Raw genomic sequence first — 27,213 nt, forward strand, 5'->3', positions numbered from 1 at the left:
TATTTACTTGCTTCCTTTCTACTGGGTTTGTTTTAGCATATACGAAAGACTGTGACTATAATGAAGGAGATTGCAGTTGAATTCGAGAAACACAACGAATCTGATAAGGTATTTCAATTCATTCACTTTCTTATATATATATATATTGGAGTGTGAAATTTTGATAATATGGTAAGTGCAAAATAGTAACCATTCACTTCAGGTGAAGGAGTTGGAAGATGCTGTTTTGGAGTTAGCTGATCTCTCTGAGGATAGTGTGCATCTTTCATCAGCAGTTCAAGCTATTGCAAACAGATACCAGCCAAAAGAAGAAGTTGTGAGTTCTGGATTCCATGCTTAGAACCTTTTTTTGGGTACTAAGTATGAGCTATTATCTGTTACTATCATATAACCCTACCATTGTCTCTGAATTCTAACTTGCTTAAAAATCCAGGTGAATAATTTTCGTAAGTTACTTGAGGATGAAGTGTCAAAATTGAAGGGCCAGTCTACTACTTCAGATCCTAATAGTAATCCTTTGGTTCGCCAATTTAAGGAAGCTGTATGGGTATGTGTCTTCTGACTTGTAACTTTTGAAGATCGCCTCTGGCGGCATGTTTTGGTTTACGATAGATGGAAATGTTTGTCTTTATATCAGAGGTCAGTGCACCTCCCTATTTTCTTAGTTTGGAAATAGTTAACTATTATTTCTCTCAAGATATTTTATTCATAGGATGAGTAATGGTAATTAAGTTCGAAGATTTGGGGAACCCTACCACTCATTTTATGTGTTTTCTTTACTGTTTAATGATTTTAAGTTCTGGCCAAGGTGGATAGGTGACTTGTGTCTGTCTGGTAAGAACAGTTTCCTGCAATGATATGAGCTCTCATCCTTGTCTTACAAGAGTTTGACACCTGTGAATAGAAGGATACCTTCCCGCCATTGGATAAATATTAGTGTCAACATTCTTTTGATTATATAATCTCATACTTATGCACATTCTAACCTGCATTATGCTTTGTAATATTCTGTTTCCATGGTATTTTTTGTTAGAATTTTTTTTTATTTAATAAATGCTATAGCATTTTACTATGACATACCTACACTTATTTGAGTTTTTCTTCTTGCTTCCTAATAATCTAATGTGCTTGCTATTTATCTTTTGTCTTCAGAAAGTTCATCATGAAGGGCAGCCAATGCCAGGAGAAGAGCAGGAGGACATTGTAATGACAAGTACCCAATCCAGTATTTTGAATATGACTTGCCCATTGACTGGAAAACCTGTTACTGAGCTTGAAGAACCAGTTCGCAGGTACCACATATACCCCTTTGATATAATGCCGCGTTGGTTTCCAATTTTTTTATCTTTTTCAGTTAGTATTTGAAGTTACATATTTTAATTGAATAAACTGTGATTGATTATTCCTCCTCAATGTTTATTTCATGACATATATGTAAATTTGGTCAATTTGCAATCAATGCATGTTTAGTTTTCTCACTTGCTAGACAGATGAGTAAATGTAAAAATTGGCAGTGTATTGAGTTAGAAAATTGTTTTGAAACAAGACAAGTGCAACGTTCACTAATTCTTAGTTGGAACTGTGTGATCTGTATTTGGTTGAAACCGTTGTTTCAAATGAAAAAAAAAAAATGCTCGTCAAAATGGTCATTAACGGATATTGAGCATGTTAAGGCAGTTTCTGGTGGAGTGTGGGATTGGCTTAGATTCTACCCTGCTGAATTATCTAGGACATGGATACAGCCTGCCCATTTGTTTTATTATCCTTCACCTCTCCTATTTTAGATTGGGCTGGCTTTCAGTCAAAGGCTGAAACCTTTATATGAAACTCCAAATGAGAAAGACATGCCTATATATGTTCCCGTATCCATTGGCCTGTTTTTTTCTCACTTGTGCTCCCATTTGCTTGGTAAAATTGTGGTAGAAATGTTCTGCCTTATCCTGCTCAGAGAAATCCTGCTTATAGGATTTCAAACCATGATATCCGGGGCATAAGGGAAAAGCGTTGTTGATGAGCTGTAGACCTGCAGTTACAATCTTTAGTGATTTTTGTAAGAACAACAATTTGTCCCTTAATACTCATTCATATTTTAGTAAAATACAGTCTTCCCCTATATCAGCAACTGTGCAACTTTTTATACTGACACCTGATTTTACTAGCTAGGTCAATAGGTCGGGTAGAGTGGTGACCTTGGCCATTCACATTTTAAGTTGATAGATGCACCTTTCGTTTTCCCCCATAGTTTCTATTTAGTCTGTGCTTTCAGTTATCCACAAAGGTGGATGCCAAATCTCTTATACTTAGGAAGTTCGTCACAGCTCCTGGATTTTGGAGAACATATCATAGTAAATTCAGAATTTAGCAGGCCAAGGTTTTCTCGTTGTATTTGATGGTGAATTTAGTGTTACTAAATTCCTGAGATAGCTGATTAACTATATTTTGGATGCACTTTGAGTAAGCACCGAGGTAAGCCAAAGATACAACATCTAGATACAACAAACAATTGGAAAGTGACTCGAAGAAAAGATAAACTAAAGTTTTGAATGTTTGCACTAAAAAGTAATCGTGTTTAGTGTTCACTCTTTAGGATGAGTTTTGCTTTCATATCAAGATGGGATAAAAGATTACTAAAAATCTGTGATTACACCAATAAGGGTGAGTTTGGCATGTGAATTAAAATGTGGGAGAAAATTTCAAATAACGGTGAAATGCATGCTTTCTAGCATGTAGAAGAGCTTGTTAATAGGTTTCGTTATTATGCATGTTACTCATTTCTATTTCATTGTTGCAGTGTGGAATGCAAGCATATTTATGAAAAGAGAATAATAATGCAATATATAAAGTCATCCAATCGATGTCCAATATCAGGTGGATCATTGACGTCTGATAAGCTTCACATTCTTCACATTCCTTCTGCATTGTTGCGTTGCTCTTTAACTAGATCTTTCATCTTTGTGTGTGTTAGGTTGCCCGAAGAAATTGCGTGCAGATAGGGTGGTGCAGGATGCCTTGTTACTGATTGAGATTGAGGAATTGCGCAAAATGAACAAAGAAACTGAAGTGGAAGACTTTACTCTCCTTAATGAAGACGATTGATGATTGATTGAGTAAAGCAAGAGTAGGATTTTGTGTATAAACTTTCAGTCTTGAAAAACTGCATGATGTACTGATTATATCCCATGCAAACTTGGAACACTTAACAGTTAACATCAGTGAAGTTTATATGATGGTTTTGTATTACATAATTTATCTCATGCTCAATGGTTCAGCAAGTTTTGCATGCTATGCCTGAAATCTTTTGTGTGTTATCATTTTGCTTCCATTACGCTTTTTCTGGTAGTTCATTTGGAAGCTTCAGAATCAAAGAGTAGGTTCCAAAATTAATTCTAAATAACACATACAGTTATACGTTAAATGCTTCTAGTGGTATAATTTGTTGCAATATGAATGTCCAATCAAGGTAATTTTGGATGGTTCAATGTTAACTGTAAACGGTGTTTAGTGTTTTAAGATACTCTCTACATTAATGCAACAGGGTTTGACTTTTTGAGACTTCTTTTATATATACATTACTACATATATTAGTAATATATATATGAATCATTTCTATTATATTGAGATATTAATTGCGGTGAATATTAATATTAGAGTTATTTATTTACATTTTTTTATTTTATATTTATTTTCTCTTTCTTATTTATTTATTTATTTTATAATATGTTATTAACATGAGACTCTGATCAAAATTTAGGAAGACTCATGTAATAATTTTTTATTATGTTAAAGTTCTTTCATCTTGAATTTAATGTTTTTGATATATCTGGAACAATTACTTATTATGGATACTATATTAGATGATGAAATTCATCTTGATTCAATGGATTTTAGAGATACCATTAAGGTTGAACATAATGCATGCCAAAAGGATAAAGCCAAAGCCATGATCTTCTTTCGTCGTCATTTTGACCAAGGATTGAAAAATGAATATTTCACACTAAAATCTGTGAAAAAACCTTGAAAAAAAGTGTAATCATCAAAATATAATGATACTTCTTCCAACCCGATATGAGTGGACTATAATTCAAATGATTATAATATTATTTTTAATTGATAGTGCATCAAAATTACTATATTATACTTCTAGTTACCAAATTTTCTATGACCCCCCAAAACTGCAAATTTAATAATAATCTTAGCCATCCATCATTTAATCAACCATTATTTGTCCATGGATTATGTAAAGAAAATAGCTCACTTAGAAAGTCAAGACACTTGGAAGATGTTGAAATTGAATTACAGGTTAAGGTAAATAGGTAATTATGTACCACAAATAAAGAAATTTCATATGTAATATCACCTAACATTAAGTAAAATAAGTACTAAAACCGAACATAAACATATTATACTCTTAATAGTTAACTTCTTCAGCATAAGCCAACATATGATTAGTTAAATATATATATATTTCTTTCTCATCATCCATGGCCTCACAATTTAACTCTTGGTATGAAGTAACCATTGTTAAAAATTAAAATAATTATACTACTCTAATACTCTTTATATAACTCTCAATGCTCAAACATGATTTCCTCTTGTAAGAAAATGCCTATAATTCTATTGATATCATATGCTATGGTTTTGATTATCTATGACTATGATGTAACATTCACAAGTTCTTAGTAATTGAAATAGAGAATGTTTTTAAATGCAAGTAGTTAAGCATTGCTTGCATTTTGCACTACCATGTGCAAAGGAAGCCTTGAACAATGGATTGCATCATAAGTCGCCCTAGAAGTATTTTTGATGAATCTATTTAGTAAGAAAAAGGGTATTGGTGAGAGGAATATATAACAATAACCTTAATGAGCTAGAACATAAGTGCATAACCTGTATAAGATGTGAAAATTTTAGAAAAATAGACATAAAGAAAAAAAATAAAATAAAAAGCAAAGTCACTAGAGCACATGTAGCCCCACAAAGCACAAAATGTATCAAAATACATATATTTTATAAATAGAATTTTTTGAAGGAGCCGTTGCCCTCCCAAAACATAAATACCCTCCCACTTTGCTTCATATTTAGTGTCATGCAAACACAATTTTGGCGGCAACAATGTGTTGGATAAAAAGAAATTAAAAGAAAAAAATTGCAAAAATAAGCCCCCAAGATACCTTTCCAAATTACCTATTCAAGCGCGTGTGTTACACTCTCAATCTATCTTGCAAACGAACGGCTGAAAAGCCTTACGTGATTTTCACGCTTCACAACGCCCGTGTTCTAAAGCACAGAAATTTCAGAAACAAAAACACTGAGAATTTTTCATACACTCACGCCCTAGTTTCTCTGCAACACTGAAGAAAAACCTCAGAAAACAGCACTGAGAAAACGAAGAAGAAAGCTTCAGAAACTCCCCCAAAGCCCAGAAACCCTATCTCCACATAAAAAAAGGGAAGCCTTTCTTTTCAATCAAACCGGAACCCCATTGGAAGCCGTTATTCGATTCAATTTCTAGGGTTTTTGTTTTCCTTAAAATTCCTTTGCATTCCAAGCTGATTTCCCAGTTTGGTGTGTGCGATTGTTATTTAATCTAAATAGTGTCACATGTTGGCACACGATTGGAAGGAAAACACCGAGAGAAAAAGAAGTCTGCGCCTCTTATTTTTTGGGGTTTCAATGTGTATGTGATTGTTTAGTTTTGTTTTGGGTTTATTGTGATGCGAAATGCGATTGTCTTCTAAATCTGGTTCTTCATCTAAGCATAAGAATGTTGGTAAATCTAGTCCGTGGCTTCGGAAGAAGCACAAGAGGTTAGACGCGATATGTGAGAAGGAGTACAATCGGAACCATGGTGATTCCAATGGGTGTGATGATGCTTTGATTACTGATGCTGCGGATTCAGCGGTTCGCCGAAGCTCCCGTGTTCGGCGTGCCCCGGTTCTGCTGGATGCCTCTCCTGCTCCTCCCAAGAAACGGCGGAAGTTAGGGAAGGTTGGAGTGCCTGCAGGGCGCATAGAGAGTGGCAAGAAGAATTTGGAGCAGCAGAGTCCCGGCAGCAGCATTGAGGGGAGTCCTTCGGCTTGGAGATCGAGGTTGCGGTCTAGGGCTAGGGGTGCAGGTTTTGAGGTCAATGATGAGAAGGAATTGCCCCGTCGGAAGAGGAAGCTTTTTGAGGATGTGGTTGTAAGTAGGGGTGATGATGAATTGAAGGTTGATAAGAAGAAGGAATTGGAAGGTGGAGTGCCAAGGATTGTTAAGTCGAAGAGACCAGCGAGGATCAAAGCTACAAAGCATGAAGAAGAGCTTAAAGTGAATGAGTCTCATGAAGTAGGGCCTAAGGAGAACGAATCTCATGAAGAGGGGCTGAGAGAGAATGAATCTCATGAGGAAGGGCTTCAAGAGAATGAATCTTTTGTAGCAAAGCAGACAGAGAAGGAGTCTTATGAAGGGCATAGAGAGAATGAGTGTCATGGTAATTTAGATGAGAGCAACAGTCAAGAAGTGGAGCTTACAGTGAACAAAGAGGAGGGTAATGATACGGTTCCAGTAACTGATGTGTCTGGCGGGAACCTTGTAATTATATTGGATGTGAATGGCCCTCCTATTATAGGGAATGGGGAGAGAAACATGTCAAGCAATTTGCAAACGGAGGAATGTAGTGACGGTAGTGAACAGTCTCCTTTGGAACATGCAGATGAACAGGATGATCGATGGGAACATGCAAATAAACAGGACGATCAGTTAGCATGTGAGAAGGAAGGCAATAATGCAAGTGAAGGAGCTGAAATTGCTGGGAGTTCAACAAAGCAAGTAGAAAATGAAGGATCAGCTGACAAGGAGGCTGAGATTGGTGAAAACACTTTGAAAGATGCAAACTATGTGACAAAGGATAAGCTGAAACAAGCTTCAAATGGCTCCCAACGGATCAAAGAGGGTCGACGGTGTGGATTGTGCGGGGGAGGCACTGATGGTAAGCCTCCAAAAAGGTTGCTTCAGGACAATGGTGAGAGTGAGAATGAAGCATATAGCGGTTCTTCGGCTTCAGAAGAGCCTAACTTTGATATCTGGGATGGTTTTAGTGATGAACCTGGCTGGCTTGGTCATCTCTTGGGTCCTATTAATGATAACTTCGGCATTGCTCGAATATGGGTTCATCAGCAATGTGCTGTATGGAGTCCAGAGGTGTGATTTTAATCTCGTACCTTTTGTAACATGGTTTTGCATCATGAAATTCTGGATATGTGTGCTTGCGATTACTCTGAAAACTGAGAATTATGCAATTGAACTTTTCAAAGAAACAAAAGAAGAAAAAAAAGTGGTTATTTTGTTTTAAGACATCTCACTAAATATGCCCAAGCAATTTTTATGAGGCCACATGCTGATCATAAATGGTTTCTGAAGTTCACCTAGTTACATTATAAACAGATTCCCTTTTATCTTTGGGAACATAAGTAACACGAGAATGTGAGATATAATCCTTTGTGCACTATGTCCCTTTTATCAATAATGTTGACTGTAGTAATCAACACACTTTGCCAGCTCGAAGAATAATGCTTTTAATCTATAATCAACCAATTTCTCCATTTGTAGCTTAGTCAACTTAAATGTTCAAGTTGAAGTTAAAATAAACATTCATTATGACAATCTATTCCAGGTTTATTTTGCTGGGTTGGGATGCTTGAAGAATGTCAGGGCTGCACTTTACAGAGGAAGAGCATTGAAGTGCACACGTTGTGGGAGGCGAGGGGCAACCTCAGGTTGTCGTGTTGATCGTTGTCCAAAAACTTATCACTTGGTTGGTTATGTGTTCTCTCTTAGAGTGACATTTGCATATATTCTGAACCCCTTTAATTTTGAATTCACAAAAAAGGAAATCATTCTTTCATGCCAACCTTAATCTGAACTAACATCCTATCTGTGTTTCACAGCCTTGTGCAAGAGCAAGTGGTTGCATCTTTGATCACCGTAAATTTCTTATTGCCTGCACAGATCATCGGCATCTTTTCCAACCACATGGTAATAAATATTTAGCCCGGATAAAGAAGTTGAAAGCTAGGAAACTGAAGTGGGATATGAGGAAGCATTCAAATGATGCTTGGAGAAAGGATATTGCTGCAGAAGAGAGATGGCTTGAAAATTGTGGAGAGGATGAGGAGTTTTTGAAACGTGAGAACAAGAGACTTCATCGTGATTTATTGAGAATAGCACCAGTGTACATCGGTGGTTCAGACTCTGCATGTGAACCATCCTTTCAGGGATGGGAATCTGTTGCTGGACTTAAAGATGTCATCCAGTGTATGAAGGAAGTTGTTATTTTGCCTCTACTATATCCTGAGCTCTTTGATAATTTAGGGCTTACACCTCCCAGAGGTGTTCTTTTGCATGGGTATCCTGGAACAGGGAAAACCTTAGTGGTCCGGGCATTGATAGGTGCATGTGCCCGTGGCGATAGACGGATTGCATATTTTGCCCGCAAAGGTGCAGATTGCTTGGGGAAATACGTGGGCGATGCTGAGCGCCAACTAAGACTATTATTTCAGGTTGCTGAGAGATGTCAACCTTCTATAATATTCTTTGATGAGATAGATGGACTAGCACCTACCCGCACTAGGCAGCAAGATCAGACACATAGTTCTGTTGTATCAACTTTGCTTGCTCTTATGGATGGTTTAAAATCCAGGGGTTCAGTTGTAGTCATAGGTGCAACAAACCGTCCTGATGCCGTTGACCCAGCACTTAGGCGACCTGGAAGATTTGATCGGGAAATTTATTTCCCACTGCCATCAACTGAGGACCGAGCTTCCATTCTGTCACTTCACACTCAGAGGTGGCCTAAACCAATTACTGGGTCCTTGCTTGAGTGGATTGCAAAAAAGACTCCTGGCTATGCTGGTGCAGATCTTCAGGCTCTCTGTACTCAAGCGGCTATCAATGCCTTGAAGAGGAATTTCCCGTTGCAAAAAGTTTTGTCCTTAGCTGAAGAAAAGCATTCTGGTTGGAAGAACCTTAGTCTACCATCCTTTGCAGTGGAGGAGAGGGATTGGTTAGAGGCATTTTTGCATTCCCCACTACCATGCTCCCGGAGAGAAGCAGGAAATGCCACTAATGATGTTGTATGCTCCCCTCTTCCTATCCACCTCATACCTTGTTTATTGGGGCCATTGTGCACACTTCTTGTATCTCTTGATGAAAATCTATGGTTGCCACCTCCTTTATCTAAAGCTGTAACAATGGTTAAGAATGAAGTGGTTTCTGCTCTAGACAAAAGGAAAATGCCTATTGATCACTGGTGGTTGCACATTGATGACTTACTGCAAGAAACAAATATTGCTTCTGAGATAAAGAGCAAGCTCATGTGTTTGGGCATTTTATCTGCAAATGATGGCTTTGGTGGTTCTCCTGATACTGCAGATGACACAGATGATAGCACTATGAAGTCTGATCCCTCCATAAAGAATCATTTGGGCATGCGTAGTGGCTTGTTTCTAGACAAGTCATTTGCATTTACTAATAAATCAGGATTTCGAATATTGATTTCTGGAAATCCCCGATCTGGCCAGAGACATCTTGCTTCCTGCTTTCTTTACTGCTTTGTGGGGAGTACTGAAATACAGAAGATTGATATGGCAACCGCTTCACAAGAAGGGCATGGAGATGTAGTGCAAGGCATTGCACAAATATTATGTATGTCTCTCTTAATGCTGGTTATTGTCCTTTTGGAAGCACTGCTAAGTATGCTAATTAACAAAACTCTGGATATCTTTTAATAAGCTATCAATTTGATTATTATTATTATTTTGTTTTTGTGTGTGTTAGGGTTAAGACTTCAGCTTGCAATGAAATGCATTTTTTTCTTTTTGCAGCCATTTATAGATGCTAAGTGTGGAAGAAGGACTGAATTTTTGCTTTATATGAATATATTGATGCCAGCTGTATACTTGCAGCTACTCTTGGATCTGATAATTATGTTTCTATGTGGCAGTGAAATGTGCTAGTCTTCAATCTTGCATATTATTCATGCCAAGAATTGATTTGTGGGCTGTAAACAAACATGTCCAAATCTATGAGAAGGAAAGTGAGTTGAATACAGAGAAAAGCTCTGCAGAGATTACTGAAGGCGAGGCCAACAAGAAGGCTTCACATGCCTGGATGTCATTTATTGAGCAGGTGGAGTCCATTGGTGTATCGACGTCCTTGATGATTCTGGTATGTTTCGCTTTATCTTTGTCTGCAATGTATTAAAGCCTTTGTACAATTATTCCTAAGATTTGTGCTCCTTGTTTTATTTTAAATATGTATTTTATATTTTAACTTTTGGTTGTTTTAGTTCTCATAAAAAAATGTATATCTATGCAACTAATAATTCATGTGTGATGCTTTTAGTTGCAAATCTTTAAGAAACAGTTGTTTATACATCAAAATTGCTTCCTTGATAAAAATTTTTTATCGCTCCCTCATCCTTGTTTTCCACAATAATAGGTGATTGATCATGATACATAAGTACAAGTCGATACATTTTATATATTGAGTTCAGGTCCCTTATCTTTTGTTTCTCATTTGCAACAGGCTACTTCAGAAGTTTCGTATACAGAACTTCCAAGTAAGATAAGGGAATTCTTCAAGAGTTATCAATCTAAAGACAGCCAATCAACTCCTTTGCAGCAAACAATCCCTCGACTCTCACTGCATCTTGATAGTAATTTTGATAATGAGACGTTGATCACTCTGTCTGTAGAAGAGCTACTGAGAAATTTAGTTGAGCAGCAGATTCAATTGATTCATCAGAGCTCTCATGTTCATCTGGGTGTCCGAAAGGTTTCTGTTGAAGCTTGTGAAGAGAAGGTATGCCAGAGTAAAGATAATGGATCAGTTGATGAAGAGAAGAGTGAAACCCAAGTTCCTAAATCCACATCAGCGCCTCCACCGCCACCACCACCCCCCGATGGTAGGTCTCTGAAGGAAAAGTCAACCTTGTCACTAGCAATATCCACATTTGGTTATCAAATTCTTCTATTCCCACATTTTGCTGAACTTTGTTGGGTCACATCAAAACTCAAAGAAGGTCCTTGTGCTGATGTAAGTGGACCATGGAGGGGGGGCTGGCCTTTTAATTCCTGTGTAATTCGTCCCAATAATTCACTAGACAAGTCAATGGTTCCTGGTAGCTCTGGTGGTGTTAAAAGCAAAGAAAGATCTGGTTTAGTTAGAGGCTTGATTGCCGTTGGTTTATTGGCTTACAGGGGTGTTTATAAATCAGCCAGGGAAGTTTCTCTTGATGTGAGGAAAGTTCTTGAGATCCTAATTGAGAATATCAATGCAAAAATTCAAGCTGGGAAAGACAGATATCAATATCTTCGCATTTTATCGCAAGTGGCTTATTTGGAAGATATAGTAAACAATTGGGCTTATGCATTGCACAGGTATCACTATATTTTTTATCTTTTCGCTATATATATATATATTCTCCTAGATGGCATCAATCTTGACTGAAATTCGTTTCATTTTAGTATGGATAAGGATTCCTTGGAGCCTATATCGAAAGTCATGTCGTCAAGTGATGGGTTAAACAGTCATCTCTCGTGTGTAGATCACCAAGCTGAAACTAAGGATGTTCATATGAACGGTGATGATTCGGAGAACCCAGGGAGAAGTTGTAAGGAAATTCATGCTGAAACAACTGGATTTCCTGCCATGAATAAGAAAAATGATAATACAGATAAACTTGATCACGATGGTAGACATACAAATACAAGCGCTAAAGAATGTCTACCAAATGATTCTTTAAACAATCACTCTGATGACTCTGCTGCTGCAAACCAACCTGTTGATCCATCCCCAAATCAGGAGAATGGATTGCTATCCCGTGAGGTGGCTGAAGGAGATGTCAGGATGTCAGAAGAATTAGGTAAATCCACATCCACTCACTCTGCTGTCCTTTCAGAGAATGGACTTCACACTGCCTTAGAACAAGAAGGTCTTAATGGAGGTACTGTAAGTACCATCTCTAATCAGCCCCCGACCTTGTCCACAGAAGAGACTGGTGTAACTGATGTTTACTCTCGCAAACATGAGAATGCTACAGGTATTGATATCTCTTCAAGTAAAGGCCATGAGCATGCTGAACCTGCGGTCGTTTGCATGTATCAATGTTGCCCTAGATGTCTTCACAGCTTATATCTTGCAATACGCAAGCTTCTCACCAGTGAGTTAAGCGTTAACCATAGAACAGTAGAAGATGTCCATGATGCTGTTTCATCATTATCCGTGGATCTTATTTCAGCAATTAGAAAATGTCACATTGAAGACCTTAATGATTTTTCTAACAAAACCTTCAAAAGAGAAAGGCATGGAATAACTTTGAACTTGAGAACATGTGACTCCAAAAACCAAGACAAGGACTTTGTGGCAGCTGAGTGTGTTACTCACTCAACAAGCCAGGAGGCAACTGCAACCAAAGATGAGGTAGTGAATGAATCACTGAAGCTTGATTTAAAATTTATATTCAGAGATGGTGTGCTGGTTCCTATGAACCCAGACAAAGATGTTTCTCTTCATTGTAAATTTGAAACTCTGTGCCTTTGTTCTCTTAGAGAGTTGATAGTAATGACCAAGAGCCCTTTTGATTAAGCTGTTGTATGATAGCTTGGATTTCTTAGCAATATTTTGGCACTGATGCGGAAATTTTGTATGGATTTTCCCCTTTTTCTGAGATTGAAAATACAATTTTGACCATGGAGTCCCCATGCAGAACTGCAGAAGCTGGCTAACCATTTGATTTTCTCCTTGACATATACATAGGACACTAGTAACTGAGATTTAGTTTATGATGCATGTATTGATTACTATATTGCCATTTTTTATTACCATTTTTTATATTGATGCTAAAATTTACTAACACTTTTCCATGCTATATCTTTTAATTACCTGATCAGCTGATCTGTTCATAACATACTCTTTCCAATGTAAAAGAAAAAAAATAAAATAAAAAAAGGTTTTTCTTTTTTCAAATAAAATTTAGAGGCAGGGAAGGGAGGTTTATCTCGAAGGAAAATGATAGAATTTTTGACATATAAATGAAGTATCATAAGCATGAACCTGGTTCTAGATTATACCTGAGCCCTTGCATCTTATAGTTTAATTACAAATTACACGGAGTTGTTATTGCTGACTTTATTCTTTTGAATATTTCCAATTTGCCATTCTTTATTAATAAATGTTTTTATTTATTCATCTAAAATACCCTTCATCGTCTTGTTATAGTTAATTTGTAATTGCTCCATCTAAATTAAGACATTACATTACTCTCTTTGTTTGGGTCAACACAAAACAACGGCAGAATTTTGGGGAGTTGGAGCATTAACTACAGTTTCATTACTGCCAAATAAGATTACTTCATTATGCCTTATATGTATTGGCATTACAAAATGATAAATGCTATCATGTGACAACTATTATTTTATGCTTTCTTTTGCAACTAAAGTTTAAGAAGGTTTCTATAATTCATAAAATAAGTTAGTCCAGTCACTTATATTGGAATAAAATTTGATTTAATACACCAAAGCAAACGAAATCAGTTTCATTTTCTTGGCTTAATATTATTAACACAATAATATTTAGACAGCTAAGGACTTTGGTGTCGTGATGAAGGAACAAATCAAAAGCCATAAAACCTTAACTGTATTTTATTTTTAATGAACATAAATATCATTAGGTTTCTAATTCCAGGCTGAAGAGAGGAATGAAGGTCTTGTTGGATTGCAATGCCTACTAAGATATGGCATATTTGGTGCCATCAGAATCCATAGCTGTCACGATGAAGCCATTAAAAGAAAAGGAGTAAAGAGAATTTGTTTAAAGAGTTCATAAATATAGGGATGCGAAATTATACCCTACCCGCTGGGTAATTAATCTGCTCCAACCTATTTGAATGAGATTTAAAATTACGGTGATTGCTATGGTGCCTAAAAGTTTTTGCCTAACTTATTAAAAAGAGTTAAAAATTAATATTTAATTTTAAAAGTATAAAAATAAATAATTATTAAATATTCAAAAATTACCAAAAAAATAAGTTAAGCAAAAGTTAGACACCAAATTATGAGTAAATACCCATAGTAGTCCCTGAGATTCACGCAATTACTCATAGTAATCCCTAAGATTTTGATTTCCCTATTGTAGTCCTCCAGATAGAGCTCCGAGCACTCAAACTAGTCCCTGGCCATATTTCAGGTGATGACTCATCACCGGAGCGCTGACGTGGCCTAGGATTGCCACGCTGGACTGCTGCCAACGGCTAGCTGAGCTGGCTAAGTTCCAATTTTTACCCAGATTGGTCCCTCATAGTATAATTAACCCTAAATCCCCAAATTCTCATGCACCTCCCCTCTTCGTCTTGTTCACCTCTTCTTCTTCCTCTTCCATACACTTGTTCCTGTTCATGCACTCTCATCCGGGGCTGCTACTCATGTCGATGATGGGTGGAGGTAGCACTGCAGGTGGAAGCTCTGTTCGTTCCCCATCTAGCTGGAACCGGAGTAGAACGCAAACGAAGAGCAGAAGATCGGTCCCGCCAGAATGGTGCGGCTGTGGCTGTAGGCCAGTTCTCAGATGGTTTGGCACAGATTCGAATCTGAATAAACCGTTCTATGGCTGCCCCAATTATAATGTAGGTTAGAGTAATTACTTGTGTTGCTGTTATTCTCCTCCCCTGACTGTTCTTGTGTTGTTATGCCTCCCCTGACTATTCTTATGCTGTTCCTCTCTAAACTTTGATCCTTTATTGGTTGCAGACAAGTGGGAAGAGATGGTGCGGGCTTTTTGTGTGGGCAGATTCTGTGAATGAGGAACAGGTTGAAAAGTCAGAATCGTGTGGTGATGAAGTGAAGATCAACGTTGATTGGAGGCTTCGAAGGTTGGAGGAGGATGTCCAGATGCAAAAAGTGATGACCCAGTTGTTAGTTTTAGGTGTGTGTGTATTGACAGTGTTGTTGGTGATCCTGTATTGTAAATGATGAATGAATTGGTGGTTTTGGGTTTCTTGTTATCAACATTTGTAAAAATCTGCTTCTTGATGGAATGAAAAGTGTTATTAACTGTGAAATTGTTGTTAATTTAAATTCCATTGTGTATGAAAAAAATAAAGAAACTGCTTCTTGAATGGTAAACCACATAGCATAGTATATTAACATAAATTCCATTGTCTATCAAGAAACAACAAAAGTTGACTGTAAAAGGCAGCCTAGAAACCATGTTGCTGCTATCTGTAGTTTCATCAAAAGAAAGGCCAAGGCATACCAAAAAGGCCTTTGCATCACAGTTCACCATCTAGTCATTATACGATGGAAAAGACTAATAACAAAACACAAAACAGAAACTCCTAAGTACATATATCTAAAGTATTCAATTCTTCTTTCTTGGGGGCCTAAATCCTGGCGTTGGGATGAATTGCATCAAGTTGGCAAACTTTGAAGATGTTGCTGAAGATGCACCCTGCAAGGGATTCACTGTTCGTGCGGTTGGCTGATTAGAGGATCGTCTTCGTGGTGACAGCTTGGAAGGTCTTTTCGGTGCAGGATCCTATAGGAGAAATAAGTGGCGTTAACTATTATTTATGCATGGCTTGATGGAATGAAAAATGCTATTAACTATGAAACTGTTGTTAAAATAAATTCCATTGTTTATGAAAAAAATAAAAAACTGCTGATTGAATGGTAAACTACAAAGCATAGTATATTAAGATAAATTCCATTGTTTATCAGAAAAGAACAAAAGATGAAAGTAAAAGGCAGCCTAGAAACCATTATGCTGCACTCTGTAGTTTCATCAAAAGTAAGGCCAAGGCATATCAAAAAGGCCTTTGGATCACAATTCACGATCTAGTCATTGCATGATGGAAAAGACTAATAACACAAAACAGAAACTCCTAGGTAGATGTATCTAAAGTCTTCAGTTTTTCTTTCTTTGCAGCTTAAATCTTGGCGTTGGCAAACTTTAAAGTCGTGGCTGAAGATGCACCCTGCAAGGGGTCCACTGTTGGTGCGGTTGGCAGCAGAAAGGATCGTCTTCTTGGTGACAGCTTCAAAGGTCTTTTCTGAATTTAGAGGCATCTTCATCTCCTCTGAGTGCCAAGAATTGGTGCCATCTGAGTCAACACCTGAGTCTAGTCCATCCTCTGCACCTTCATGAACACAACCCACAAATCCAAGGTCAACTTTAGTGTTGCTCACCTCCTGCACCAAACTATCATCTTCATGTAATATCTTCTCCTTCCCATTACCTAGTGGATTAGTATTTCTCTTACCCATTGCTGCATGTACCATGTTCTCCTAATCCTACTCCCAGTTTTAGGATCATTCCCTGTAGCCTCAGAATTAGAGGAACTACCCTCATCCGGACCTGGCTTGGACATGCTATCCTCTTCACTATCAGAGGAGTTAGAAGATAAATCAAAGGGAACTTCATTGTTAAACACTTTGCTAGTAAATCCTCTAGCAGCAGACCGTGTACAGGGTCTCCTGGAAATACTTGGTCTCTTGGACAGTTTCTGCTTCTTGCTCCTATCTGATTTGGTGTTCTGACTGGATTTCGTGGGCTGGCTGATTTTGGTGGGCTTGGTGAGCTTGGTGGGCTTCGTGAGCTTGGTGGGCTTGGTGACTTTTGGGGAGTTGGTCTTCTTCACAGGTTTGGCTGTCTTGGAAGGATTGGCAGTTTTGGAGTGTGATGGTTGTGATTGCCGTGGAGATGTTCTGTTTTTTTTTTTGGGACTGGATTTGCAAGAAGTGTTGGGTACAACCTTAGGGATAGGAGGAGCAACTATGATTGCATGAGTCTCTGTAACTGGGGGACTCACATCAGTATCTGTACCTGCATTACATCCCTCTCCACCATGATCATCCAAGTACACAACTGTGTTATCTCCCTCTAACACCTCCGGCACTGACACTGTATGCTCGAAATATATATCAATCAATCCCTCATTTGTCCTAGCACAATTCACCATCTCTCTTATCTCTTTGTCACTGTTTACATTTCTCAACCCCTTCTCCAAACATTTTCCAGGAACATGCCACCAGCACTGTTTAATGTCATTGTACCCAAGCTCCTTATGGTAGTTCTGTATGTAGAACACATCCAGAGTATCAGTGTCTAGATCACCTAAACAGGCCTTATTGTCCAGAGAATATATCATAATTCCTTCTGCATTTTTTTTGAAGTCACCCCCATAATGAAACATGATGTCCAACTTCTCCTCCATCTGCAAGAAATTTAAAATTTTTACAATACATGGGGAGAATTTGAAAGCCTACTCATGCATTAAAAAGGAAAAATAATCACCACAAGAAAACATTTTTTTCCAAACCTCCATACTTCTCCCTATTTCTTCCCTGTTTCATTCGGGTATTACAGCAACCCCACAAACCCCAACCAAGATTCAAACCCTAGACACTACAATGACATCAAAACTCCAGAGTCTCAACAACACTGACCAATGCTATCATCAACCAACACTGTATTCAAAATGCAAACTAAAAAAAAAGGTTACCTTCAGTCCGATCACAACGTCAGAACCTCGTCTTTGTGGTGAAGGAAGGGAAGGGAAGAGCAACAACAACTTCTGATCAGATGACTTCTTCTCTCAAATTTTTGTTAACCCAGCACATACAACCCTACGGCTACGCCATTGTTGGGGAGATGAAGAAGAACTCAGAGGGTGGAAGAAGAAGAGACGAAGTGTTTGTGTTGGTGGAGAAAACTGTTTTTCATATTAAGTAACACCTATACGGCGTCGTTTTTGGCTTCCAAGGGCGCCAAACCCAAAACGACGTCATTTTGGACATGTCCCACGTGGCAATCCTAGACCACGTCAGCGCTCCGGTGATGAGTCATCATCTGAAATATGGCCAGGGACTAGTTTGAGTGCTCGGAGCTCTATCTGGAGGACTACAATAGAAAAATCGAAATCTTAGGGATTACTATGAGTAATTGCGTGAATCTCAGGGACTATTATGGGTATTTACTCCACCAAATTATAGACATTATAGAATTTACTTAAACTTTAAGACTACTACTATATAAAAAGATGTATTTGATTATAGGGTCGAATCCTTGTTTTACGAATGATACCTTAGTTCCCTCCTATTAAATAAATAATGAGTTGTGCTAGGTAGATAATTGGAGTGCAAACAATGTAAACAATGGCTGTACTTGAGGTCCATTAAAGCAAAAGAACATTCCACCTCATTTATTCACAGCAATTCTAACATCTCACCTTCTACCTTTCTCTTCTCTTTTAGCGCAGCCGCTTTTCTCCTCTTTCTTTGTCGCGCTATCACTAACACACCTCACTGTTGCTGCCATCGTCTGAAGAAGCAACACGCCGCACCACCATTGCACCTTCTTCTTCCATGCATTGTGCCGCTCCTGTGCTCCCTGCAATCGACATCGTCGCTCCTTCTTCAGCCCTGCATCACGCCCCCTGCTCTCGATGCAGCCGCTGTACATTTTTCTCCCATGCGTCGTACCGCCCATGTTCTCCCTGCAAGCAACACTGTTGCTGCATGCCTTCTCCCCTCCGTGACGTCGCACCGTTGCTAAGCCAGATGCCTTGTTCTGCCGCTGCTCCAACACTGTATCTCTGTCTTTGCTTCCACACCGATGCGTCGTGTCTTCGCCATTTTCATTGTGTGTCACTTTGCTTTGTTAACCTAAATGGTATGACCCAAATAAACATCCACATCTTAGTGAAAAGAACCATCCACATAAATAGTAAAATGAACATCATGTAAAGCATGTGCATTCATAATAAAACAGATCAAGTAAAAATACCAATGATATACCTAAATAAACATCCACTTTAGAATGAAAAGAACCATCTGCGTACATAGTAAAATGAACATCCGACTTAGTTGATAAGAAACAAGTAACGAGACAGCAGCTGGGGGACACCAGGGTCGTGATACAGCAGCGGCGGTAGCACAGGATTGCGAGAGAGCGGTTGAGGCAAAAATAAAAAAAAGATTCAATATTATGATTAAACCTAATTAATTCAAAATTTGATTTTTAAAATTAAAATTAACTTTTCTTTTTTAACCTATTGTTTACATTGTTCAGAAAAGTATTATTTACTCCAATCCATTCTAACAAAATTTAAACGTCAAACTTATTATATAGATAATTTCGCCGCGAATTAATATTCAAATCAGTTTCTGAAATTACACTTGTATTTTAATTTAGTTTTTGAAATATTAACTTACTTAATTTAGTCCCCCAACTGAGCATACGTAACTCACGTTAGTCTTTGACTCTATTTTTGTCTCATAACTGTTTACAACGTATTAAGATGAATTGACGACTGCAACATTAGACGGCCTAAATGACTATTTGATGTGACAGTTAAAATTTTTTATCTCAATTTGTCCTCTAAGAAGCTTTTAAAACTGATAAGTAAAATTAGGATTATAATTTTAAAAGTTTCAATTTGAGAAAATTGAAGTAAATCAGTTTCAATTATCGTATCAAGTAATTATTAGAAAGTTGAGTGTATTAGTCATCAGTTCATTTCAATATGCGTTTAATGGTTCTATGACAAAAATAAGATAAGAGATGGAATTGAATAAACCAAAACTTTAAAAATCAAATTAAGGCGTAAATATAACTTTAAAGGCTAATATAAATATTAACTCATTTTGCTATGCATACATTTCTGCTAGTCAATGATTAGGTTTAGATAGAGTCTATGTTTTAAATTTTGAGATGTATTATTTACAAGTAAAACACAAATTTAAAATAGTTTAATAGAGTATAAAATTATAGTTATAAGAATCGAACTGAATGAATGGATGGTATCAACTGGATTAATTGAAATTGACCGCTAAATCGATTCGGTAAATGATAAAAATTAATTATTAAAAAATTAGTCAAAAATTAAAAAAAAATTGGTCAAAAAATCGATAAACCCATTGAATTAATACTATATTTTATTTATTATTGGTTTAAAATAATAAAACATAAAAAAATATTTTTTAAAATATAATTTTATACATAAATATATTATTTTATTATATTTAATTTAATTGAAATTTAATTTTAATTAAACCTTTAAATTTTTAATTTTATTCAGTTCGACGACCGGTTTAAAACCGATAAAAATTAAAGAATTTGAATTCAATTAAAACCTGTTCTAACTCTATTAATTACGGCTAAAAAATTTAGATATGAAAATGATATAGGAGGTACACAAATTGGACGGATTAATTTTTATATTTGTACAAATTAGACGGTCCAATTTCTATACTTCTAACAAATCGAATTGTTCAATTTTTACTTTTTTAATTAAACAGTTCTACATTTAAAAATAACACTCCAACAATCTATATTTCAAAAAAACATCATTACCATTCCAATATTAAAAATAAAAAAGTGACTAATTACAATGCCTGTGTCTTTTTATTTGCTAAAACTATTCTCAAACAAAAAAAAACATGGAAAATCAAATCATTTATTCGGAGAAAGATATATTAGTTGTACATATTATTGTGGAGACAGCCAATAACAATTGAGATAGGAAGCTAATAGAGTATTCCTACTCATCCATTGTATTGTATAATAAGCGAAAAAGTATGCTACAATGCTAACTAATATGTAACTACGGCTTCAGACTCCATGAATAACAAATATTTGTTTTGTTATGTGAACTGATGAATGCAGAAACAGAACACTAGCATCACATGGAGGATGTGCTGGCATGACAAAGCCATACCCTTAAAGGAATTACCCTAAACCAATTATTATTCCTAGTTGTCTGTCTACCTTAAATGCCGCATGACCCCACTTGCTTAAAACACCTTTCACCATTTCATTTTCTCTCATATTAAAAAAACACACTTGTCTTTTGGACTGAGAGCTAATTATTGCTAAGAAAATACATAAGGGACATCTTCCATGCACATGCTGTCATATCTCACATGGCTTATCTAGAAATAAAACTCAGATGATGCAAATGTTTCACTAGAAAAATAATTTTTAAATATTTTATATTATCGTATTTTGTCTCAATATCTATTTTATTATTTTTTAATTCTAGTGCGATTTTTAGTCTGACATTCAAATATTCATTGAATCTTGTAACGTGTTTGATCATCTTATTACACACTATTTTTGCATATTTATATATGTATATCTTTTCTTTATAGTTAAGTTTTTTGCCTAAGTATGCAACCTGCTTAATTTAATAGCATAAAAAATTGCGACTTAGACAATAGACACACATATATAAGCCTTGGTATAAATTGAGAAACACATGAAAAGGTGACAGAAAAGTTGGAAAGAACAGAAAAAACAAATGGAGACAGTAGTTGATAATAACAACTCTAGTGAATCTTCTTTCTGCAGAGATGAAAAAGTGGAAGCCATGGATCTTCTTGAAGAGTGTTGGTTCTTTGAGAATTTGTTGAACATAAGGCCAATGATGATGATGCCAAGGAGCTACTCTGATCCTTACCCTTCTTCTTCTTCTTCTTCTTCAACTGCTCTAATCAACACAGATTTCTTGGTGAAGGACAATGATATTTTAAGCAACTCATCATCATCATCATCATCATCATCATCATCATCAGCAAGAGGCAATAATAAACCACCAAGAAATGGTTCTTCTTCTTCTAATACTAAGAAGATTCAAAGAGCACCATCCATGCCACAATTCAAAGTTAAAGAAGAGGGTGATAATGATGATGATAAACAAGGAGGAAACAAATTGATGATGAAGGGAAATCATAGAAATGAAGGTAATAGAAGGAAAAACAAGCTTGTTAGAACACCATCTTTGCCACTATCAATGGGGAGTAATGAAAAGTTTCAAGAAAATGATCCAAGAATTGGAAGATCAGACAAGCAAACATCAACACCTAAGGTAATGTAATCATTTGATTCTTATTAAGATCTACTCCCTCCCTCTCATAAATATGTATTCACTATTCAGACACATTAAATTTTCAATGTACTAATGCCTGTCAGAGACTCATTTATTTTGTTCATTTATGATCTAAGTCTATTAGTTTCTGTCATACCAAAAAATTATGAACAGTTTAAAAAAAATATTTTCTTAAAATATTTCCAAAGATCCTCTAGACTCTAGAGCCAAAAATCTTTTGGCTTGGCATAATGTAAAGTCACACAATAAGAATAAGGACAAGTTGCATATTCAAGTTGCAGCTGCAATTATACTTTTGTAGCAAAAATTACTAGTCCCTTGCCAAAGTTAGTTTATAATGTTCCAAATTCACACTTTTTAGAAACATGCTTTATTAAGGCCAAAAATAATGTGAAAGTCTACTACATTAGAAAGGAAAAGAGGTATATACAAATACAAGTTGCTTTTGCAATAATAGACTCCTCAGCAAAATTCATTAGTCCTTTTGAACCTTAGTTTAAAACACATACACATTTCCAAATTCATATTGAACCAAAATCCATAACTATTTTGCATATAATTGTTTTTTCTTTTTCTAGAAGGAAACTCCTTATACTATGTTATTTATCTTCTGGTTTTATGTTATGACAGAGTTGTAGCATTCCAAGATATAAAGCATCTAAGAACATTGAAGGTGACAGCATCAACAAAGGAGAAGGAATCAAGGAAATGAGGCCTAAGTACCTAAATCAGAGAAGAATGATGAGGAGAAGCTTAAGTGATCTTGAGCTAGAGGAAGTTCAAGGGTTCAAGGATTTGGGATTCTCATTTGAGGAAGAGAGATTAAGTCCAAGTTTGGTTAGCATAATCCCTGGCTTGCAAGATAAGAACAGAGATGAAACAGAAGAAGATAAGAAAGCAAGAGGGCCTTATCTATCAGAAGCATGGTTGGTGAAGAGTCCTCCTCCAATTCCAAACTGTGATTCAAAGAAATCTGCAGCTGACATGAAAAAGCATATCAAGTTTTGGGCTAAAGCTGTTGCATCAAATGTGCACCAAGAATGCTGAGAGAAAACAAATAAAAATGGCCAAGATGATTATTATGTTATACTCAAAAAAGTGTTGAACATTATGACACTTAGATTGATCATTCTATGTAAAATTGTCTGAAAGCAAACAAATAAAATGATTCTTGGTATTGATTTTGCAGTAGTTATTTGATCCTAGGCACACTCTGGGAAAAGAACACATCATTCATAAAAGTTAGCCTTGTTGTTTAGACACTCTAATCAAGTTACTTGTTGGACAATTTAGTATTTTACATCACAACAACAATAATAACAAAGTCTTATTCCACTGAGTGAAAAATTTAGTATTTTACATCACTAAAAATAAAATATTAGCATCAGAATACAAAATTATTTTTTACTATACTTATAAAAAAAAAGTAAAGTATGATTTTTGTCTCTAATACCTATATTTTTTTAATTTTTAACATTTAATTTCGTTTAATCTTGTCATTAGTGTTTTTGGTTTATCTCAAAATTATCCCTAGACGTAAATTCAGTAAAAAATGTTAGAGACAAAATTAAAAATATCCAACAATAATTTTGACACAAATTAAAAACTTTAAAAATATAATTGAATAAAATTAAAAGTAAGAGATATTTAAAAAATTTGTGAATGAAAAGTATTCATGGAAAAAAAAAAAAGGAAAATCAGCAGTTATTAAAGATTTGACTTGTTATACGAAATTGATGGAAAAGATGAGTATTTTTGTGGATAATGGAAAAACGCAGAAGATATTTTGCGATGAATGAAAGTGGAATGTGGATTGAGGAGTGAGAAGTGAGTTTGAGCATTGCAGTGATGTTGCAGTTTCAGCATTGCCACCATCAACACCAACACCTTCTCCTCTCAAACCCACTCTCACTCTTCTCTCACCATAACAACCACAACCCCTCTCTCTTCTTCTTCTCCTCTTCTTCTTCTTCTTCTTCTTCTTCTTCCATGCGCATCCATTCTCCGGCAGCACTTCCTCCACCAGCTTCATCGTGGTCATGGCTCACCCACCTTGCCGCAGAACTCACCACCGCACCGGCGGACCAAGGCCCTATTGAGCTCCCCTTCTCCTCTACTCAGTCCATTTTCGCCACCACCGACGATCCTTCTCCCATCCAAGTTGCCTCCAGCGTTCTCCTCACCGGCGCCGTCTCTATCTTCCTCTTCCGCGCCCTCCGCCGCAGGGCCAAACGTGCCAAGGAATTGGTATCTTCTCTCTCAAAGTTCCTCTTCTTTTTGGCATCATATCCCTCTTTCTTGTAACAATTATGTCTCTGCATGTTATATATGGGTTGTTGACTATGTCTATCTCTGTAAATGTTGTATATGGTATTCATGTTCTGTGCTTCTGGGTTGTTTCATTGTATATGCTCGTTATAATTCATGTTCTGCCGCAGATACTCTTGAAGCTCAGTTTTTGTTTAGGGTAATGTTCATAAATTATCCAATCAATTGGAAGCCTTTTTTCTTTTGGGGGTTATTTGAGTTGAGTATGCTATACATAAGGATAAAGATACTTGCGCACCATATATGCCGGTGCTTCATTTGCCTGTTGCCTTTTATTATGTCATGATCATAGTTACACGGAACGGAACGCAATGCAATGCAATCTGGTACAGGAATGGGCACACGGTACGCATTAGGCTACATGTAAAATATTTTATCTACAAGAGAAATGCTAGGAGCCATCAGAATCTACTGTTTTTGGTCATCACTTAGCCATCAACTCGATTTTTTTAGTCTAGTAATCCAACAACATACTTTATCCTATACTTTTAAACATTGATGGCTATCTAAAGGTAAAAAACAATAAATTCTGATAGCCTTCTAGAATTCCTCTACGTGAAAAGTATATTTCTCGCGTTCCGGTACAGTGAATTGGTACACACGAATTGGTATGCCACCTAATTGTTAAATTCATGTAACTATGGTCATGATTGATTAGATTTGGTACCTCTGAACTGAGGATGTTTATAATGTGGTAACAATTACAACTATTTTGTGATTTCTGGTATGTGGGAAATGGCACGTGAGACAAGAATTGCATCTTTGTGTGTACATTATCATCCAATAAGCTTGGTTTTACTAGATTTTGTCCATATGAATTTCGTAGAATTAATTGGAAGGTTTTTGCTAGTGATACAAAATTAATGGAATGGGCCAATAACTACATAAGAAACTCTTGGGGGCGAGCAACTTTTAGTAGTTTTGGCGATAATTTGGCCAGCACAAACACCAAATTATCTTTAACAAATAAATTTTACTAATTCATGTGTAACAAATTCTGAAAAACGTGAGTGCAAACTGTATTGATTCATGTGTACAAAACTCTGGTAAATATAGGTGCAAATTATATGCTACTTGTGTACAAAACGTCTGTAAATATGGGTGCAAATTATTACTGGCTAAGTACGGGCAAAAAATATAATATTTGCTGGCCATGTAGCATTGCTCTAACTACATTGATTGGACACTTGTCCATATTATTATTAAGTATCCTGTACGCTAATTCTCCTCTGATTGATATGTGCTACTTTGATTTTAGTCCCTGTCATCATTGAAATTGGAGGTATTGTCGTTTTAGCAATTTAGGTCTTCAGGAGAAAAGAAGTCAATAAAGGAAGAAGCATTAGATACCTTGAAGGCTATGGGGTCATCTTCAATTGAAGATGCTAAGGGTCCACCTTCACCTGTTCAGGCATTTCTTGGGGGAATATCAGCCGGAATTATTGCTCTCATTCTTTATAAGTTTGCCACTACGGTGGAGGCAGCTCTTAACCGCCAAACAATTTCGGATAATTACTCGGTACTCTCATCTCATGTCTTCTTATCTTCTTATCTATTTGGTTGCAAAGAATGTTAGATTGGACTATTTTCTTCAATGAATTGAATAGGAAAATTAGAGTCAAACAAAGTGGAATTGGGCTGTTGTTTCTTTTCTTGACAGTCATTGATTGGTCTTGTATCCTATAGGGCTGAAATATTCAAATTTATCCGGTTTTGTGATTCTTTCACAAAATCAAGAACACAATTGGTATTACAAGACTCTGTATTGTTGATTTGTATTAGTTCATGCTATTCTGTATCGTTGGTAAGCATATTGAATATTCAATTCAATTAATTGTGATAATCAGAATGTTCAATTATGTCTTGGTTTTTAGAACCTCACTAGCAATTACTCAAATCCAGCTTGGAAAAACGGTTAATACTTGCACGAAATAGAAATATTAGCTTTCACAAGTGCACGTTCTGTTATGCTCATCATATGGTGGTTAAATGAATCTAATATGTACCCATCTATGTGCTGAATTGACTAGTGCATTTTAGAGCTCAGGCAAAATTTTTGCTGCTATGGCCTGTAATTATTGGTATGAAATTACTTTAGCTACAGTAACAGGCAACAGTTTTGCATTATTGTGACAAAGAAGATAGTGTCAGTATGTAGTGTAAACTCTTGCTTCGGATGTTCAAATATCTTTCATCGAATTGCATTTTTTTGACAATGATGGAATTCATAGAAAAACCATGTTACTAAATTAATAGCGGAGACAAGATGACAACAGAACCATTTAAGTCCTTAATCATTGACAGTCGTTCCTTTTTCCTGCCTGCTCAAGATAATCTGACAGTGATGGTTTGCTTTTCAGGTTCGCCAGATTACAATAACCATAAGGTAATTTCCATGACTTGCCTCTGCTGGATTCTTGCTGTTCATTTCCCGATGAATTTTCTCTTCATTTGATGAAGAATCTGACAATCATCATAAAAACTTCACAGGACAATATTGAATGGCTTGACCTACCTTGCGACATTTGTTTTCGGCATCAATTCGGTTGGTTTATTCCTTTATTCTGGCAAGCTTGGCATAGACTCTCTAATGGGAGGATCAACCGAAAAGGAAACCGAAAGCAAAAGGAAAAGCACTGATCAGTCAAGTTTATCGAATTCGTCGGTTGAGAGTCCCACAAATAACACTGAATTGAGCAGCAGTAGCAAGGGAGAACAAAGTTCAAATGATGGTCAGTGATTGAGAACTGAAGTATAGTGAAGTTGAATTGCAGGAATGGGCTTGCACCTTTGTGAGTATTGTAGATGGTCAGTGAATTTTGATGCACTTATTTACCCCTCATTATTCTTCTTACTGAATGTCAAATATATCAGTTTTGTTTGATAGGAAGTGGAGAGTAATAATATCATTCCTTATTAAGATAAGCAGCATCAATGGTGATGTTGGGCACATGATTCCTATA

The 27,213-nt window shown here is 36.4% G+C and overlaps 5 protein-coding genes across 6 annotated transcripts; 4 read left to right on the top strand and 1 right to left on the bottom strand.

Annotated features, from left to right (window-relative positions):
- Positions 1-3,245, top strand: LOC107462655 (E3 SUMO-protein ligase MMS21). Of its 2 annotated transcripts, none has more exons than XM_021129547.2 (6): positions 1-108; positions 203-316; positions 434-547; positions 1,153-1,292; positions 2,792-2,868; positions 2,966-3,245. In XM_021129547.2, exons 1-6 carry the CDS (start codon positions 61-63, stop codon positions 3,094-3,096), a joined length of 624 nt encoding a protein of 207 aa, XP_020985206.1. In that variant the 5' UTR covers positions 1-60; the 3' UTR covers positions 3,097-3,245. The 2 variants fall into 2 exon arrangements, with proteins under 2 accessions (XP_020985206.1, XP_052108460.1); XM_052252500.1 differs by having other exon boundaries at positions 203-313.
- A 2,063-nt stretch (positions 3,246-5,308) lies between these two features.
- Positions 5,309-12,894, top strand: LOC107462654 (uncharacterized). The gene is made up of 6 exons (XM_016081275.3): positions 5,309-7,179; positions 7,652-7,792; positions 7,926-9,681; positions 9,980-10,203; positions 10,564-11,417; positions 11,505-12,894. Exons 1-6 carry the CDS (start codon positions 5,722-5,724, stop codon positions 12,622-12,624), a joined length of 5,553 nt encoding a protein of 1,850 aa, XP_015936761.1. The 5' UTR covers positions 5,309-5,721; the 3' UTR covers positions 12,625-12,894.
- A 3,376-nt stretch (positions 12,895-16,270) lies between these two features.
- LOC127741268 (uncharacterized) lies at positions 16,271-17,814 on the bottom strand. Its single transcript, XM_052253391.1, has 2 exons — positions 17,537-17,814; positions 16,271-17,248 (listed from the first exon to the last, which is right to left on the bottom strand). The coding sequence occupies exon 2, from the start codon at positions 17,246-17,248 to the stop codon at positions 16,271-16,273; it is 978 nt and encodes a 325-aa protein (XP_052109351.1). The 5' UTR covers positions 17,537-17,814.
- A 3,440-nt stretch (positions 17,815-21,254) lies between these two features.
- LOC107462660 (uncharacterized) lies at positions 21,255-23,065 on the top strand. Its single transcript, XM_016081282.3, has 2 exons — positions 21,255-21,901; positions 22,553-23,065. Exons 1-2 carry the CDS (start codon positions 21,335-21,337, stop codon positions 22,967-22,969), a joined length of 984 nt encoding a protein of 327 aa, XP_015936768.1. The 5' UTR covers positions 21,255-21,334; the 3' UTR covers positions 22,970-23,065.
- A 619-nt stretch (positions 23,066-23,684) lies between these two features.
- Positions 23,685-27,213, top strand: LOC107462661 (uncharacterized). Its single transcript, XM_016081283.3, has 4 exons — positions 23,685-24,169; positions 25,548-25,769; positions 26,611-26,636; positions 26,741-27,213. The coding sequence occupies exons 1-4, from the start codon at positions 23,771-23,773 to the stop codon at positions 26,988-26,990; spliced, it is 897 nt and encodes a 298-aa protein (XP_015936769.1). The 5' UTR covers positions 23,685-23,770; the 3' UTR covers positions 26,991-27,213.

Source organism: Arachis duranensis, chromosome 8, assembly GCF_000817695.3.
Source record: "Arachis duranensis cultivar V14167 chromosome 8, aradu.V14167.gnm2.J7QH, whole genome shotgun sequence".
NCBI classification, from domain to species: domain Eukaryota; kingdom Viridiplantae; phylum Streptophyta; class Magnoliopsida; order Fabales; family Fabaceae; genus Arachis; species Arachis duranensis.